At 38.7% G+C, this 19,539-nt stretch overlaps 1 protein-coding gene across 1 annotated transcript; it reads right to left on the bottom strand.

Moving 5' to 3' along the window:
* Positions 1–1,786: 1,786 nt before the first annotated feature.
* Positions 1,787–17,921, bottom strand: syt10 (synaptotagmin X). The gene is made up of 7 exons (XM_006780872.3): positions 17,561–17,921; positions 16,471–16,864; positions 12,105–12,663; positions 8,657–8,777; positions 7,561–7,732; positions 7,282–7,411; positions 1,787–4,840 (listed from the first exon to the last, which is right to left on the bottom strand). Exons 1-7 carry the CDS (start codon positions 17,760–17,762, stop codon positions 4,769–4,771), a joined length of 1,650 nt encoding a protein of 549 aa, XP_006780935.1. The 5' UTR covers positions 17,763–17,921; the 3' UTR covers positions 1,787–4,768.
* Between the last annotated feature and the right edge of the window lie 1,618 nt (positions 17,922–19,539).

Genomic DNA, 19,539 nt, shown 5'->3' with positions numbered 1-19,539 from the left:
ACAGAAACACTGAAAAGCCACAGGTTTGCGTCAGCAAACATTGTGTGCCAGTTAGTACTGTGCGTATGACCTCTGTCCATTATGTATGAGAAGCACTTAGCAACGTGACTGTCATCATTCAAAGGCTTCAGAGATTTTCTTCTGCTTTATTTACTTCAGCAAGTTTAATTTGACCACTTTAGTGTTACCAGTCAATGCAACAACAATATAGATGTAATTTCTATACTCGTTGGTCCTGTGTATAAAGACAGTGTGTGGTCTTGTATGTATGTGATGTAGTTGTGACCCAGTTTTGAAACGTTTCAAAAACTTGTTTAAAGCTCAGGTTGAAATCCCTACATTCTAGCAAACATATCAATAAACTCACAGTTCCTGCAGAACCTTTTCTTTCCAAAGATGAATTCTCAAAATACAGTCAGGCCAAAGAGAGCCTTCAGTCTGCAGTCTTGTGAAAAACAAAAAGTGAAGAACAACACCCTGTTATGCAATAGCTTGTAGAACAACTTTATTAAGTAATTCTTCTCTGTATGACTGTCAGGTTCTCACATTGTTGTGAAGGAGTTTTGCCAACTCTTCTTTACAGTATTGTTTCAGTTTGCAGGAATTCATTTATGCACAGCTCTCTTAGGGTCTAGACCACATTTCAATCGGGCTGTGCTCTGGACTTTGACTGGGTTACTGCTACACCTTGATTCTTTTCTTTTTCAGACATTCTGTTGTATATTTGCTGCTGTGTTTGGGTTCATTGTCCTGTTGCATGGCCCAGATTCAGCTAAGCTTTAGCTGCTGGACAGAGGACTCGACGTCTGACTGGAGTTCGTGGTCTGCTCCATGACTGCGAGGTGCCTGGCTCCTGTGGTTGCAGAACAATCAAACCCAGAGCAAGCCCAAATCATTACCCCTCCACTACTGTGCCTGGCAGTTAATAGAGTTAAAAGAGTTTGTGCTGATATGCTCCATTTTTTTTGCCACATAAGGTACCGTGCTTTGTTTAATTTACAGATATCACCATTTTTGTCTTGTGTATCCAAAGGATATTGCTCCAGAGGTCTGGTGGTTTGTTCAGATGCAGCTTTGCAAACCTAAGCCACGCTAAGGTTAAATGTAACGTTTAACATGCTAACTATGGACTATAGGGTCTGAAACGTAGCTCTTCGGATTTTTGCAATTTCTCTGAGCACCGCATGGCCTGACTTTGGTGTGAATTTGCTGGGATGTCCACTCTTGGGAAAATTGGGAGCTGTCTTGAATGTTTTCCACTTGTGAATAATCTTTTTCGCTGTAAAATGATGGAGCTGAAATTGTTTGGAAATTATAACCCTTCATTGACTGATGGCCATTAACAGCTGCTTTGCTAAGATCCTCACTGAGGTCTTTCATCCTTAGAATTGTATTAACACACACCTGAATGCTCCAGACCATCAAATAACTAGAATTGCTGCTTTTATAGAAGGCTGTACTTCATTTTTCCACACGACCTTAAAAAGTCCTCTTAAAACTTTCTTTTCTCACACACACAAAAAACTATGATTATAAAAAATAAATCTACCTGATTTCACTTCGGTCACTATCCCCTTCAAGGTTGTTTCCTTGTGAATCTCTCCAGTCCTTTTGCTATATATGCATGCCTCTCTGTAACACATTCTGGTTACTTAAAGATCCAAATTTAAATCAAGTATGGTTTTTATGAATGCCCCCTTTTACTTTAGACACGTTTATAAACTTTGATTTCTTTAGCCATTAGAAGACTAATATAATTCCTGCCCAGACAGAGTGAGACATACTGTTTTTTACTGATATTTTTTTATTTATGTGTTTAAAATACATATGAAACAGATACACTAAATTATATCCCAAATATTTACTTTAAATTGTTACAAAAGTTATCACAAACTGTACACATCATGACAGTAGTCGAAGTTGTTCTCGGTCCATATATACTCAAACAATTACAGGTCAAAGCTCTAAGGTCCTAAACATGGAATAACTCGGTAAGGTAGAATTGGCTTCACTGGTCTCCAGTTTGACTAATTGTTCACAACTATTACAGAACGTGTCGAAATTGCACTCGTTTACAGGTCGGAGCGCTTCAAAGTATCACCAAACAATAGAAATACATTGTGATGTCTCTATTTCCATAAGTTTACGACAGCTTTTTAGAATTCACTTTTCAATATATACAAACAAATGTGCCATTGACAAGTATGGATATATACAACTGTAAACACAAACTTTTTAATCTGAAATACTCTGACATATTTGCATTTCCCCCGATAAGTGCTTAATTTTTTTTTGTAGTGGTGAGAGGCATGCTACAAGTAAAAATATTCTCTTTTTTTTTTAACACTGAGGACAGAGCAAGGGGGAAAGAGCATCATTAACTGCATTTGCAAGTAAGATAACAGTACATAGCCTTTTTCTATTTGCTATGTTGGGTTCTTATTAGTTATTACTCACAGGAAAATCTGAGATGATGTTCTGTGGTTTATTTCATGTGGCTTAAAAATATAAATATTGTAAAAATATTCATAATACATGGAAATATTTGAGTGTGTGTGTGTGTGTGTGTGTGTGTGTGTGTGTGTGTGTGTGTGTGTGTGTGTGTGTGTGTGTGTTAGCCACTGTTTGTATCTTCTGCGCTTTTTAAAATTAACTGTTCAATAACACCTACTCCTTGCTGACTATTATGCCTGTCAAGCCATTTAAATTTACAAGATTTTCTTTTTTCTTATCACCTGAAACACAGCTGCCACCTGCAGACACAGCTGCAGACTTTATCAGCTGGAGTCGTAGACAGTATAAACCATGAATGTAGAAGTAAGGCCAAGGCAGCTCCACAGTGACCTCGTTTCTCTGATAAGTTCAGCCAAGGTGCAGCTGCTTTAAACATGCATTGTTTTAAAATTGTTAAAATTGTTTCAGCAGGGGTAGGTAATCTGGTTTAGAATGACCTTAACCAAACAATCCGACCCATAAATAGGATTTAGAATTGTATTTGTAATTTATGGTTATTCTAAGTCTCAGAACTATTTTTCAGGTTTCATATCCATCCTCTGACACTTACGCAGATTGGGGTCGGGAGGGAAACATCACCTCGTGTGTCCTTGGTCCGACCCAAACATGGACATGGCCAAAATGCATCTAGTCTTTTCTTTTGATGAGCAGTAGTGGCTTTAAGTTGAGCCCTTCTCAATTGATTGACCAGTAACTAGTTTCAAGCTTTAGTGAATAAAACATGAAGTTCATTTGGTAAATTATTAATTAAAAAGGCAGGTTAACCAGGATATGCTCCTTGGCTAATGCAACGGCAATCTCAGCGACTGTGTAACACCGTATACTGTGAACCTCGAGGCTTCACAGCAGGACTTTCCTAACCAGTCACAGCAGCCATTGTCAATCTTTTATACTATTAGCGGCTGCAGCTAGCTTATTAACTATGCTAGCTATCTGAGTATTTAAAATACTAACTCTTTAATGTTTCCCACTGACTCGATTTAAAATGTCAATATAATGCAGGGATCCTAAAAGCGCAATCAAATGCTAAAAGATTGCAGCTAAAGCTCCGTCTCCCAAAGAAAAATTTAGCAACCTTATAAATTAATGATATATGGAGACAATGCGGCATTATTCTTGTACTCCAGTATAGGTTAATTTGCCTAATTATTACTGTCAATATAAGAAACCTAAGATGTCACTACTTTTTTATTCTGTTCACTATGCTTCATTATGTATGTTTAAAAAGAACAACAGTTTAATTTTTAATGTTGCACATCAAAAGTTTACACAGAGGACAAACAGATGTGTTTACAAAACCTGCCTGTGGTTGCATGAAAATGAACATTCAAGTGGGAACGAACTGCCAAATCTCACAGTCCACGACAACGGTCATCTCCATGCGTTCTGAAGTGAACACCCTACAATAATGAACGTGGGAGTTTCAATATCAGTGTTACTGGACTAATTAGAGGGTAAGTTTAATTGTTTATAAATAATACTGCTGCTTGTGTTTGCAGTTACGAAATAAGGTTGTTCTGTGTGTACAAAAATAAAGCTGAATTTGTCATTTGATTGTGGCCAAATTTTAAGAAACCAATTTAGTCTGAAGTTCATTTAGACACACTTTAATTTGATCTTTCCGTACATATGCTACATGAACCAGCTACTGTTTCTCCAAATATGAGAGTCCTGCAGAGTGATGGCTATTCTGTTTTACACATCTGTGACAGCTGTGACTGATATATTTACTGAGATTTCTCAGCCCTTGTAGAGGCTCAGTTACCTGCATTCCCCAATAAAACCTAGAGCATGACTCGCTTGATTCATTCAGTGTTTTTCATCAAGTAAATATTTTTGTGGTACTGAGCAGCATAGCCCTTAAACTTTGTGCCATTTCAAACTAAAATGGTAACGCACTAAAGAGCTTGAGGGCTGGAAAAATGTTGCTCTGATACTGAAAAAACTGATAACGCTGCAAGTTAACCACCACAACTTGTTGCAGTGAGGCCTACCATTCATGTGGTCTGTGTAAATGTTAGTCAAATACGTTTCCAAAGCACACGTACGAAAAACAAACTTTGAATGACTGTGAGTGCTGTGCATAGCCATCTCTGTAGAGCACTTGAAGAACTTGCATTCAAATGAATAAATTTCAGTACAAACATAGAAACATGAATTCAATCCACTCAAAAGGGTGATAGGCAACATAGCTTGTCGGCAAACAAACATCTGGTTTCTTACAGAGGTGATGCTGGCACTCCACCTGTGATCATCAGGGTGTATGTGGAGGTTTGGGTGAAGGACATGAACCTTGACTCTCAAAGCTTGCTGCTCTTCCAGGCCACTGAAAGGTAAAGCATCACAAAACAAGCAACATTAAAGAGCTATCCAGTCTTTCTCTGGTAAGCAGGTATTTTCTCTAGTCCTACAAATACACTGTGATCATAGGCATTTTGGAGCAATTGGACCTTAAGCAGTGTATATCATTTCGCTTGTCTTGTTACATATAGGGTGTGTCGGATTATAACTCAAATTAAATAGAAATGTAAAGAATCAATTTAGTCACATATGCTACTTGATTGTAATGTGATAATTCAAGATGCAATTACTAAAGAAAATACTGGGTGCTTAATGGCTACAGTGAAGTCCATAAGAATTTGCACAATAAATATATTTTTTATAATTTGGACTGAAATGCTGACAAGATGTTCAGACTTCCAGCTTAACCTGAAGGGGTTTTCCAAAAAAATTTACATAAACTATGAAGGATTTAAAGCCTTTTTTATACATAATTCCTAATTTTTAGAAGCTCAAAATGAATCGGGCCTGTAAAAAAAAATATTGTAAATGTAAGGATCGTTCCTTTAACGTCATCGTGAGGGTATTGATTTTGATCTTGTCACAAACTCTCAGTATTTTCATTTATGAAGGATTCTCTCGACTGTAGACTTTGATCATGACATCCTTTGAATGTTCTTGACTTAGTTAGGTGTTGGTTGCTTTTAATTTTTCCAAACCATGGAAATAATTCTAATTTATTTCTTAGCCGCTGAAAATGGCACACTTTGTATTTCTGTAATTAATGGAATACTTTTCTTAAACCCCTTAAATTAAAGCTGAAAGCCTGCACTTTAATAGTTGGCGTACAGAGGAAATACAAAAACTCTTTCACCTTCCAAATATTTATAGACTCAACTGTACATCAGTCTTGTGTATCCATTTTTTGCTTTGACACATGATCCTTTCAAGCTTTCCCACAACTCAAGACTCCTCAGACCTCGACTATTTCAACATTTCAACAGCCTCTTCCCTGCTTCAACAAAAAAAATCAATTTATCAGACTGTCCAAAGCCTAGCTACCAGACATTTTAACAAGAACCTAGAGAAGTGACCACATTACACCTGTTTTAACCTTCAGTATGTTTTATATATATATATATATATATATATATATATATATATATATAGAGAGAGAGAGAGAGAGAGCCGAAAACTCGAGGTGGCAGAGCTTTCGCAGTAAGAGTCTCGGGATAATGGAATAAGCTGCCTGAGAAAATCAGGTCAGTTGAGTCAGTGACGTCTTTTAAATACCTTCCTCTATTATTTAAGAGCTTTTCCTGAAGTTACAAAATTTTATTAATCCACTTGTATTTCTCTGTTTAAATGGTTATTTAACCTTTAGTTTTCTTATTTTCTTGATTGTAAAATCTGCTTGCTTTGTTGCTTGTGCAAACTACCACCCGTAGAAAGGTCCTTTATAGATAATGCATATATTTTGCCTATGATCACAGCTTTCACCAAATCATAATGTAGGTTTACCACTGAAAATAGGTAATCACCTGTGTTTTCCTATTCTCCAGGTGGGGAGTGGGTGTGACAAAAGAGGGAAAGAATTGATAACATGTAAAATATTAATTTACTGTAGTGAAACAGCTGTCCTCTGTAAAAAGGAAAAAAAAGCCTTCTAGTCTATAAAACTTACAACTTCTCTATGAGTACAGGATTAGCTACTCCTTATCTGAAAAACAGGCCCCATTAAAAGGACTACATGTGCCTTTTGCTGCATGACTTAAATGAACACATGCAACATGTAAGTAACAATGGTTTGGAGACCAGCTTTCATGAAGTGAAGCCATCTGTTTTCACTTAGAAAACAAATTTGGTGTCTTAGTATTGCAAAGAAATAGATGTTAAGCATCTCAATGAGATTTTGGGAAAAATAGCTAATAAACTTTTCAAAATCCGTTCAAGGTTGTTCTTTATGATTTCTTGTTTCTTTGTTTGTTTTTACAGACAGAAGACTAATTTTAAGACAAAATGTATTTGTTTACAATCCCTTTTTCCCTGGTTGCAGATATCCCCATGCAATAAGAACCTTTTTCCTTGCAGATATCAAAGAGGGCACTTTCAATCTGCAGTATTAGTAATTTAAGAGAAAACAGCTGCTCATTAACATTGCAGCTGCGTCTAGACTCCCTAAAACTTTGGAAATTAATCAGAAAAGTAAACCCTAAATTGGGAAGCAACAATTACATGTTCCGGATGATTTTATAGTTTCACAATGTTGGAAAGATTCAATTGAACTAATATAATATAAAAATAAAAAGACATAAATAATGTGCTCCCCGTAGAGATGGAATAGATTGACATTTAGAAAATGTGACAGTCTACTGTGTGGTTTCTTTGCTTTGTGTTAGGGTTTATAACACCTATACAGTTCAGTCTCACATTCAGAAGTTTTAATCGGGCTCTGTAAGACTCGTAAGGAAAAGAACATGCTTGTACCTCTCCTAGAGCATGCCAGTGCGTGATGGGCTTCCGTGGATAAGCCAACATTTCGTTCCAGTGATCTCGTCCGAGCCCTTCAGCATCTGGCCCCGTACGACACACGCCAATCACCTCATTGTGTCCAACACTGGTAGTCATAAAACACACACATTGACACATGTGCTTTGGATCATGACTAAAATAAAAATATGTTTTGAGCTACTTCTACTCTGCTCACTTTATCGTTTTAATGTAAGCATGTGAACATAAACAGTATTTAGTGAGTATTTAACTCACCGATCATAATCCATGACCATAATGGACAGACTGACTTGTTCCACATTCTCCGGGGGAATATCGAAGATGATAGCCTCGTTGTACACCGGATTAAGTGTGCTTTTCTTAATTGTTGTTTTTCGTTTCTTTAACCGCCGTCCATCACACATCAAGTAGACCTTCACATATGGATCTGAGAGACAAATATATTAAATAATTGTGTCAAAAGCTTTCATGGCTTCTGACATTAAACTTCATTAGCCTCTTTATGTTTCAGTTTCTTGTGCATTGTTTTTGGCTTTCTGGTTTTTCTCCTGGTATCCCTCGGTGCTCCTCAGGGCTCCATATTGGGCCCACTACTCTTCTTTGTCAATGATTTATCAAATGCCTCCTCCCATTTTTATGCAGATGATACAATCTTCTGTTGTTTGTGTTTTTCATTTGTTAAAACCCTCAGATTTCAGTAGTTTGCCTATTATGATGCTTAGTATCATTTAACTTTACATAAGTTGCTGTTAAATGCAGACAAATCTAAGTTCATTTTATTCATAAATAATCAAAGGGCTGAAACTTGTATTTAGGTATCATTATCGATCAGAATTTTCTCATTTAAACTTTATATTGAAAAACCTGTGTCCAAGATAAAAAAAAAATAAATTAGGTTTCTTTTCAGGAATAATTTTTTTATTGTGCTCTAAGTCAGGCGACCTACAGGGGAACTTCTCATTATGAACACACCTGGCCAATACTTAAAGAGGCTGGATGCCATTTATCATTGTTCTTTACATTTAGTACAGACCTTGGAAAACTTGTACATCACTCTCTTCTGTATGCTGCTGCTACATGACCATCTCTGTATATCCCAGACCTTCCCATGGATTGGTTTTTGCAAATAAATCACTGCTTGGGCTAGTTTCTTCTTATGCATGTGTCTCTATTTCTAAAAGCCACAACCAATGTGTCCTATGTTCTCAGAATATTTTATAAAGAAGACCTTTACCTGGAAAAATAAAGGATATATATCTTCCCTATTTCTTTTTGCTCTCTCAGCTTAACTATATTTAATTAATTCCTACGTTTTGCTTTTGATGTGAAGACTATTTTGCTATTTGATTACCTGAGGAGCCTGTGATGTCCATGGCTTTGAGGTTTCTGCATTTGATGACTGTTAGGGTCATTCTCCCTGCTGTGGGGAGGTAGCACAACGAGTACATGATCTCTCCCAAATCGATACTCTCCTGGAGGGCATAAAAAGAAAAGAGAGCAGAATGTATTGAACCAAATTTAAATGATTTGCCACATTCTCTGAATCAAAATGCCAAAGCAAAGAAGTAAACAGGTCAGTTTTTAGAAGAGATCATATGCATTGAGCTGATAGTGAGAGTTTAATTAGCATGGCTCTGCAGGCTATTTGACATTTATCTCAGTCCTTCAATTCTTTATGGTGGTAAACTTAACTAACAATTAACTGTTCAGATTTGTTACTTCATCCAATAACCTTAAAGCATTAATCTAGTAGTAAATAGTACTAATGTACGGTTTGCAGGCTTTGGTAACAGTCCTAGGAAAATCATCTCAAGAATACTTTGGTGGTTGGTCAAAAATTCTAATACAGGCAATCATAGCCAGGAGAGGTTAAATCATACATGGTGTGATATGTCACTATATTTATTGTTAGAATTAACTTTTTTATTGGTAATTGATGGGAAAGTATCTTTTTTATACAGATAGACGGCATTAAACTATCATGTTTTGCAATGACTTGAGAAACCACAAGATCAACATTACAACATCTTCTTTGTATTAGACTTGTGCCATCATCAGGCCAATATTTCAGTTATTCAGAAACTTCGGTTTATGACCAAGTATCAATGAAATGAAAGTCATTCACAAATCTGTCAACTGTTGTTGGTAATAGACAATACAGTTTATTTAGCAAATGTTAGCATACTAGCATAAACTAAGATAATCAAGACTGCAAAATGTATAGCTGCTAAACATCTAAATGATCTTATCATTATGGGCATGATGGCTTTATAGACCTGTTAGCATGTTTTTTAAATAACTATTGTATATGCAATATTATTTGATTCATTGTAGCTGAGTTTGTTGTTGGCTCAATTTGTTTGCTAGCAAAACGAATACCAGTAGCATATGTTTTGATTTCAAAATGTAAGAACATGATATCAGAATTACATTTAACATATTTTGCAGCTTATTTAATTGTTAGTTTGTAGAGGTTCTTAAAATTAAGTTTGTTTATTCTGTCATAGTTTACACAATAAATTATCTATAACTACTAAAAAGAGAAGTGTAGACTGTTTTTTCTGCTGAAATTTAACATTATAGTTGTTAATTGTGTAATTTAGGCTACGTCCACACGTACACAGGTATTTTTGAAAACAGAGATTTTCCGTTTTTGTTTTAAAAAATAATCCCGTCCACACGTAAACACAGAAATGAAGGAAAACGCTGCTAGGAACATGCCAAAGCAACAGGTGGCGATATATTCCTAACCGTGCAGAAATGTTGGCCAATCAGAAGTCTAGAAGCCTCGGCGGGAAATAGTAAACAAAGCTGGGGCATAGAAGCAGAACCGAGTCGTATGTGTGGAGGGACAGTAACTGTGTGTGTATATGTAAGCATTTAAACACTGCAGAGAGTACAATTAACAGTAACAGTATTGTAGAAATTCATTTCACCGAAACAATAACGTGGCGCACAGTGTGACATCAAAAAAGGCGCACACCTTTGACGCTGCGTTTTCTGCGTTTTCTCCGTTTTCTCCGTTTTTCTCGTCCACACGTAAATGCAAAAACTGAGTTTTCGAAAATATCCAGCCTGGCAGGCGTTTTTTAGAAATCTCTGTTTTCAGTGACCGAAAACGCTGTTTACGTGTGGACGAAAGGTGCAAATGCATAGAAAAATCTGCGTTTTCAAAAATACACGGGTACATGTGGACGTAGCCCTAGACAACTCTCTGCAGCTACACATTTATAGCCAGTGAAATCCCGTACGCTACGTCTTACTATTGAATGAACATTGGAGTTTGGCTTAAATGTTCAATTATTGTAAGCCTCTGTCACACAGACCTATAGACTGGTCTGTAACCATCTTGAAATAGGGGGAGACGTGTGTTCCCCAAAATTGATCACAAAGAGGTATAAGGTGTTACACTCAAAACCTCACTGAGATTGCTCTGGTTGTTAGCGAGCCGTTGCAGCTGCCCATAGTTTACATGATAAACTCATCTGCGAACGCTCAGCAACTACTCTCCAAGTTGTAGTGAAATTTTGAAAGTAAACATTTCACCTATGTTTTCCCATATGTTTTGGTTTCAGCAAGTTGCACTTTTCACAGTTTGTGCACCGGTTGGAGAATAGTTGGCAAGTGCTTGCAGAAAAGTTAAGAGAAACCAATAGGAAGGGAGTTGAAGTTAGACAATACCTTATAACCACAAATGTTTATAAATACTACTTGTGCCATAAAAAATGTCAGATAGATACCTTAAGATTAGTACAGGTCCAAAGTTAACAAGCTGCCTTTGGTTGTGTCAACACAGAAATAGGAATATAAAAAATAAATCCCACAATCCAAGTGACTATGATGAGATGTGCACAGGAGGAAAAATATAAATATAAAATTTCTCCATGCCATTTATATTACCAAACTCTACATGAAGTTGTCTATAGAGTTACATTAGTCCGTTTATTTTAAAGTGATGTCTTATGAGTCTATGATAGTGCAGACACAGTGTAGCATTCCTCTGGAGTTGAATGTAATGAGCACTGAAATCACACCTGACTGCAGTTTTCTCTTGCACAGTCTCCATGCAGTTCTCATAGGTAAGGGTAAAATTAAATTGATGCAACAAATGTGGTTTTAAGTAAACAAATTTTATCAGCTCTTGATGCCTGTGCTTTTAGAAAGCATCAATATAAAAATTATAATATATTAAGGAAGCGAGAGAATAGCCAGTTAAATAATTCTTTATGCAAAACTAGATTTATTGTTCTTCTGTTGCTGCTAATTTAGCCCACAGACACTAAAGTGAACCTGAAAGCAAAGGCTCAGTGTTTCTCACCAGGAACACATTCATTAATAAAGCCCAGCCTCTTGAGCAAATTGTGATAAGTGGTTATGCTGGAGTAAATGCATTCGGGGGCTAAATAACCACAAATTTTTAGAAAAGAGTTCATATGAGGACAGGCTATCTGCAGTATGCTGCAAAGCCTGCAAGCCCTTTTTGTTTACCTATAGAGTTTTAGTCATTGCATAAATGTGGTCTTGGATATTTTTACTGTTTCTATAATTACATCTGCAGAATACCCAGCATTTTCTGGAAAATGCTGTGTGGGTGTTTGGCTGTTGAAATCCATTTCCCAAAGCATTTGAATTATGCAATGCATTGCACCTGCCATAATATTTCTTGATTAGACATTTCTGACAACAGTATAAAATCCCATTCACTAACAGCACAGAGGCCTGGTGCAACATTTCTTAAATAGCAACAACATACACATATGCGAGGATTTGGCAGTGTCTTAGTGTGAACACCAACTCACTGTGGTTGCTGCATGAATATCCTTCCAAACAACCGCCTCCCTGGAAAGATCAGAGAGTTCAAAGAGGTTGTCCACAACCACCTCCCCAATCATATCGTGGCTGGTGAATCGGTCAAAGTCGTAGACGCTGAAATGCAGCTTGCGGTTGCAAAGCTCATCGTATACTACGGGGAAACAGAAGGTCTCGTCAAATGTGGGGTTTAGATTCTTGCGATGAACTCGAGTCTGGAACTTCTTCTTTCTCTCGGGTAGCAGGTAGATCTTCACATACGGGTCAGAGGTGCCTGTGAAGTCTTTGGCAGGCAGATCCAAAGCTTTCAGGATCCTCACCACCAAAGCCTGCTCCTCGTAGTCGTAACGAAGCGAAAAGCTTAGCTTTCCACAAGTCTCCACGGGCTCTTTGGCCTCTTCTGAGTCCACAGACTTCTGCTTGTAGAGTTCAGGTTTTATTCTTCCAATGCTGACAGTAGAGGACTGGCGGAGAGGCACTGTGTCCATGGTGAAGTCAACACTGGTGACATTCTTTTGACGAGGCAGGTGGCGCCTGAATGAATTGTGCCTGTTGAAAAGAGCATCACAGAGCATCAGGTAAATGTCTCATTTGTTGTGTGTTTGGCGTCATGAAAGAGCAGCTTTTTTATGGAACAAAAGGTTTATCAGAGCAAATTATCACAGAAATAAAAGCTGGTTATTGTTTTTATTACTATTCAGGAAAAAGTCTAAAAACAATATCTAGTGTCGAAACCTTTAAATGTTTAATAAGCTACCACCAGATGCTCACAATAGTGCATAATTAACTAGGAACCAAAATGGCGATATTCTAAATATTGTCCAGAGATAAATCCCCCTGTGGGCAGTCTTTATCCTTCAAGCTCCACATCTTCTCTACCTCCTCTTTCAACCCTTGGTATTCTCAAGCTTCTTGTGTTACTGGTGTTTATATTGCTTCCTCTGCTTGTCAACCGTTACTTTGTCTGGTTGGTAGCGGACAGAGTAGAGGTCCGCCACAGTCACCAGTTTGTCTGTTTGTATCTGGAAGTCAAACAGGATCTTAGCTTGGCCATTTTCAAACTACCCTAGGGGGCGTTGCGCTTGATACTTCTAGGCCATACTTGGCACAGATGTTCAGCGACTTGGTTATGGCTTTCCATGTATGACTCATGTGCTAGCATCTTTTGAAGCTCATTTCAAGTCTGTGACCCGGTCTTGCTCTGGAGCAGAAGCCCCACCCACCTGCAGTTTAAATTTTGTTTTGTTTATGAGGAGCAGCCAATCAGAGGTTTGCTTAAAGGGAGCTTGTTTTAGACAGATGATCAGTTTTTCCAGCTTTATTTGACAGATACAGTGAGGAAAGGACAGGAAAGCGTGGGCAGAGCGAGAGGAAGACATGTGGCAAAGGGCCGCAGGTCAGACTTGAACCCAGGCCAGGTGCTCTCAGCCTATAAAGCAGCGCCCTATATTGCATATTTTAAATCCCAGCAAACTCCCTAGCTGAAAATAGCTGGTTTTATCATCTATATGGTAACAGGTGATACTAAATCACCAGTGATCAAAGTGACAAATTGATTTTTGCCACTACTGGCGTTGGTTTGGGGAAATGAAAACACATCACCAGCACTCAGATTTGAGCCCTCATTCCAATTACCTGAATGCTGCAAATTTCAGTGAAGTTGACATCTTTTGAGAAAACCACGTCTGTCTTTGACTCGCCGATCTTGTCACCTAGCAACTGGCCCTCCTCCTTTCTGACCGTAAGACAATCACAGCAGCCTGACAGCCGTGGCACAGGAAGCACAGCTGAAGATTAAATACTACACTGAAATATTGTAAACAGCACAGAGGGGGAGCATCGCCAGCACAAATCTCAGAGGAAAAGGAAAGTGTGCCTGATTTACCAACTGAACATTGATTAGCAAGATTTGTTTTCTCCTTTATGATTTTTGTGTATTATCAACCTTTATCTTTCTTTGAATCCCCCAACACACACTCAATCCATATGAGCTTATTGACATCTTCCTTTGTCTTCCTCTTTCTCTGTTTTCCTAAGTGTTAAAGTTACAAACATCTACAATACCCTGAAAAAGTTTAACAACCTTTGGACTCCAAACTTTTGCAGTGTATGGTTTGTCACACAATAGATAAAAGTTATATTTTGTGTCTCGTTAGTTGTCTAGAAACCAAACACTATAATGTCAGTTAGAATTTTGGCTAGCATCATTTTGTTTCTTTGAAGCCAGAAGTGAACTTATAAAAAGTAGACGGCTAGTTTATCAGCTAACTCTAAGCATGCTACATATAAACTGTACACTTTATTAAGTACCATTCAATACTAAAATTCCACTTGTGAAAACTGAGGCACAAACTTCCTCGCTGCTCACACATCCAGCCATTTAATTAGTGGGATAATCCATCATGACTTTGAGGTTTATGACTCAAAGTTATGGATGAGATCTAGCAGATCATGGTCAGTTGCAGCCACCTGTATTGGATTGGAGTGTCATTTAGATCAGTGTTTCCCAACCCTTTGGAGCCACGGCACATATTTCACATTAGAAAACAACCCAACAAAAATGTCACAAAAAGCATATTGATCATTTTTCCCTACACACCAAATATAGCGGAATTGTCCCCAGTATACCTTTTTCTCTTTCTTTGACCACTTATCATGCTAGGGCCTTCACGCCCATAAGTGTAAGCCTTAAAAAAACGTATTAAAAAAGACCCTCTGTATAGTTATGGGGGAGAAAAAGCATTTGCAGTGAAGAAAACATTTCTGTAACAGGGTGTATTTTGTTATTTTGGGGACGGACTCGCTTTTGGAACGGGTCTCTAGTGGTCATTTGAAGAATTGCAATTTCTCAGTTTTTAACTCTGTGTGCTGTCTTGACACAAAGAGGCCAAAGCAAAATATGAAAAATAGTTTTTAAAATTGTCTTTACTAATGAGTATAGTTGAAAATTAAACATATATGATTGACTTAAACTTCATCCCTCTGTTTTGCATTTCCACCCTTATTCCACAAAGTTTCACCTGTGCTCTGCCACTGTTTGGCTTGGTTACAGATGCACAGTTACACATAAATGTCAGGGTCAGAGTCAATCAGAGGAAGAGTTGGTGGTGGTCTTTGCATAATGTGGATGTCAAATTTTAACAGCGACAGCTGAGGACAGAAAAAAGTGCGTCTGTAAAGGTCACCAAAACACGGTGGAAACTCTGTAGAGTTTCTATTATGTGACTATTTTAATTTAAACATTTACCTGCCAGTGTGAAGGGTAGGTTTCTAAGACTGAATCTCCAAACTAAAAATGCTTTTGGTGCATAGCAAATGTTAATTGTGGATGCTGAACCAAATTAGTCATAAATTCTTAGAATAATTTTAATAATTAGTCATTGTTTCAAATGTCAAATTGTTTTCTATTTTTTGGTTCCAGCTTTTCAGCTCTGAGGATTTGTTTCTTTTCTTTGTGACACTGAAATAAAATCCCAGTTTTGGACTGTTGGGTTTCCATAAAACTGTTTGCAGATGTCAGTAGTTAGATTTCCTGGTTTTCCAAGACTATATCTACTATTTTTCTGGTGTTATAACTTGATTATGGTATATGCTGCTAGGCTTTTCTTTTAGGCCACGATTAACTCTAAAACATTAGTTTTGCTTTATGCTCCTTTTAGCTTTTGCTGTCTAAAAAGTAGGCAGAGGAATTGAGAAGGTAGGTGTTGTAATCTTTAACCTGTCCTGTCTGCATAACTGGTGGGTGTATAATTCATGGAGGCCTACGCCACAATATCATTTAATTAACAAGCCCTAACAACAAATCAAAGTGCATGTCAATACCAGCTTCCTCCGAGAAACTGAGCACAGCTGCCTGGTGCGTCTGACAAAAACCCAACCTTCCACCATGACAGCTCCCACCCCACAGCCATGCTAATTATGGACCTTCTAGTTTAAACACAGTACTGGAAAACAAAGAGAAGAAAGAGCTGATTGTTTAATGACTGAGGTCTTTACCAGAGCAGCTTGACTCACATGTACAAGTGATTATAGGGTTCAAAGTGCAGCAAGAGATGTGTCAGAAATGCTGCAGAATCTCATTTTTGTGATGTACAACAGCAGCAGCAGCTATTCAAGGTCACCAACCAGTCACTGACATGTGCCACACTACCTCGAGGACAGCAGCAGCAGCCCTGTCACAAACTGTCAGGACAGTTTGTGCTCTATGTGAGTTTTTGTTTTTTTAAATGTATTTCTTGCAACATGGGTGGGGAGATGGACAAAACAAGAGATCTTTAATATGCTACACTTAGTTGTAAGCACAAGTGGCCTGAGTGCAGAAGCAGACTAGGGAGGGACTGGTTCATGTGACGGTACCTGGAGGAGGAGGTTGGCTCGGTGGTCTGCCTCTGGATTTTAGCCTGCTGGCTGAGCTTCTCCCTCAGAGCTGTCTGGACCTCGGCAGGGATGTCTGGAGACGTTTGGCTGATCTTCATGGCTGCCTCCAGTAGCTTGACAGAGCTCCGTCCATTCACCTTCACTTCCGGCGGCTGCTTCTTTTCCACCTCCGCCACTTTAAACTCAGTAACCGGCGGGGAGTTGGGTGGGGGTGCCTCGGGGAAACCCCCACGGAGCACATTTTCAGCGTGGGCTGACAGAGCCTTGCTCCTCCAGATGGGCCAACACAGCTTCCAAAAGACAAAGAGAGAGACTACCAACAGGGCGAGGCCACAGAAACCCACGACCACAGCAAGGAGACTAATAGAGATGTCTACATACAACCAAAGGACAAAGACGGGTGACACGTAGAAAGGAGGAGAGAAGCAGGCGAAAGACAAAATATGACCAACAAACATGCAAGGGAGAAGGAGAAAAAGGGAGAGAAAGCAAGCTGTAAGAAAGAGGGGGCAGCAAATGCACCTGTTTGATATAGAAAGATCATATAAAGGTCATAAAACCACAGTGTAGTGAGGAGACACAGCATCAGGAAAACAGCACGAAAAGAAAAACATCTGGCACTCACTTCTCCCCTTCTGGCTTCTATTTAAAAGCAAAGTTTGCACCCGCTGAGCAACAGTATGCAAGGAAGCTTAATTCAGCTTAAAAATTCAGCTTTTCAATCAAGCTGACACTAGAGTGAAATTTCACAGACTGCAAATTTACAAAGGAAACATAGCTGAAGGGAGGAGAATCATTTCGTCCTCTCGTCTGTTTCCCACCTGTTGCTGTTTCAGTCAGTGTGGACTGAGATGCGTAACAGGTAGACACTTTCAGAACAATTTTCGTTTTTAAAAAAAACGCAGTAAAAATAAGGATAATAGTGGACTAATAAACTTTTAAGTAGTTGGTGATTAGTTCATCCACCCCCCCTCGAAACTCTGCAAGTACTGGGCGCCATGACTTTAGAGAAAGAAGTGATTAATTAAGGGAATTGGGGAGAATAAAATAATGACTTTATTCTATTTACCTGCGTGTCCTTTACCTGGTATGTTGCTCTCAAGGGGGAATATATCCGAACATTTCTCCCGGTCTACGTGTCCCGCGAGACAAAGTTCCGTAACGATTTGGAGAGCCCTTTGGCACAGAGTGACGCTGTCATCCGTCCGAACATTCATGTCTCTCCTGTTAAGCCATTGCACGCCGGAGGAGCCGGGAGGGCGGCGGTTCATTTGGACACCTTTTATGCGCCGCAGAGTGCAGCCTGTCCGCGGGAGACAGTGGGGAAGCGCGCCGAGTCCTGATCCATATCCAGCGCGCAACGAGGAGCGACTGGCCGCACGCGCTCCCTGCGTTTGAATAACAGCAAACGGGGTGCTCGAGTCCAACCCTCACTGCGTCCAATAGCGATGCGCTTCGATTTGATACTCAGTCCTGTTGGTCGGGGTTTGTAACGGGATTACTTTTTCGAGTAATGACTGGAGTGTTCTCTATGAGGGACAGACGACCTCGCTATGTCCCCGCCTTTTCGGCCAACGCATGTTGGCTTCCCGGTCCCCTGTGGCCCTCGGTCTGTGGTTATAAAGATGCAGCAGATTTAAGTCAAAGCCAAAGAAAAGTAACACTTTTCAAAAAGCATCACAGAGCTAGAAAAATAGGCTTACATGCAAGCTGCCCCATACCTACAGAACATTTGTGTTTTGTTATATATTTATATGAATATTTGCACAGATTAGAAGGTCAGAAAAGTGTTTCCAGTCAGTCATCAAATTCATATTTTTTGAAAGTGTGTGTGTCACCAAAGCCAGTTCGTGTTCTTATGGTTATTCCAATTTACTGAGAATCACTTGACCTGTGATGGGGTTTTTTTTAAACTACTGACTAATTTCAAAACCTAAATTTCTTGTAAAATCATTCTAATCAGTACTACTTCTAGTACACCTGAGACTTGCACTGTGATTGTTCACAGCAGTTGTAGTTTTTTTTTCTATGAACCATTCAATATCATATACTCAGTAATGCTTGAGTAATGATTGACTCGTGATGATGATTAATCTAAGATGTGTCATTAATTTTCTAGCCATTAACAAATGTGAAGTGCAAATTTAGATCATCCATTAAAAAATGATCCACTGTTACCTCAAATGTGGACTGACATGTGAGCATGTTAGCACCTTCTCAGTACATCCCAGTTTATTTATGTTACTGTGTATATCTTGAATTTGATTAAAAACATGACTCTTCTATAAAAACATACATTCATCTGCCCTAAAACGGAAGCTGCAGAAGTCCCATATGTTGCAGTTCCTCTAATGGCCACATGAGGCTGGCTCTAAAGGTGAATTAAACTCCATCCACATCCATGTTACAGCATGTTTACAGCCGAGTACAACATGTACCATCAAAGCTTAAAGTTTAATTTATCAATTTGACTGGTATGTGTGCTGACACGGGCAATCGTGGCTGATAGCTGTCTGTCTCTCGGCCTCATCTCCACTAATTAATCACACTGAAATGGACCTCTGGTCTATGTTTGTGCTGTAGTTCCTTTTAGAGCATTTTTCATGGCATAGAAATGCTCTAGAAGATATTTGGGGACACAAAGGTACTGCAGTTGGGTCGATGTAATAAGAGAAATTCATTTTTGAACTTCCTCACTGGATTTATATAAAAAAAATAATTAAAACTGGCAATATGAGGTGGTTAGTTTTTGATATTACTCATTACTCCAACCTAAATGTATTGCTCTTGTATTGAAGTTTGTGTTGCTGTGGCAGGCAGGTCACACGTTGGCTTTATCACTTTGAATATGACTGGGTAGCATCTGCAATTCATAGCCAACAGCCTGTAGTTTCTGTGTTTTTTGAATAAAATTGTCAAGAAAACACACGATTTTCCATTGTATTTTGTTTAGAGTGAAGATTTATGATTTGGTAGGGCCCTGTGGGGTCTTTCTGGTTTTTAAGGGGGCTGCAGCTTTATTGGCTTCTGGAATGGCTGATCGAGATT

This window comes from Neolamprologus brichardi, chromosome 17 (assembly GCF_056152115.1).
Source record: "Neolamprologus brichardi isolate AB-2024 chromosome 17, ASM5615211v1, whole genome shotgun sequence".
NCBI lineage: Eukaryota > Metazoa > Chordata > Actinopteri > Cichliformes > Cichlidae > Neolamprologus > Neolamprologus brichardi.
The sequence above is the reverse complement of the archived record's forward strand: the minus strand, read 5'-3'. Positions and strand labels throughout refer to the sequence as shown.

Bases quoted from the DNA above. Each gene is read 5' to 3' on its own strand.
- syt10 (XM_006780872.3), bottom strand. From the start codon at position 17,762: ATGAACCGCCGCCCTCCCGGCTCCTCCGGCGTGCAATGGCTTAACAGG. The intron at 16,865-17,560 runs GTAAATAGAATA...GGTTGTATGTAG, and splicing joins ACCAGGTAAAGGACACGCAG to ACATCTCTATTAGTCTCCTT. The intron at 4,841-7,281 runs GTACAAGCATGT...TTTACCTTTCAG, and splicing joins ACTGGCATGCTCTAGGAGAG to TGGCCTGGAAGAGCAGCAAG.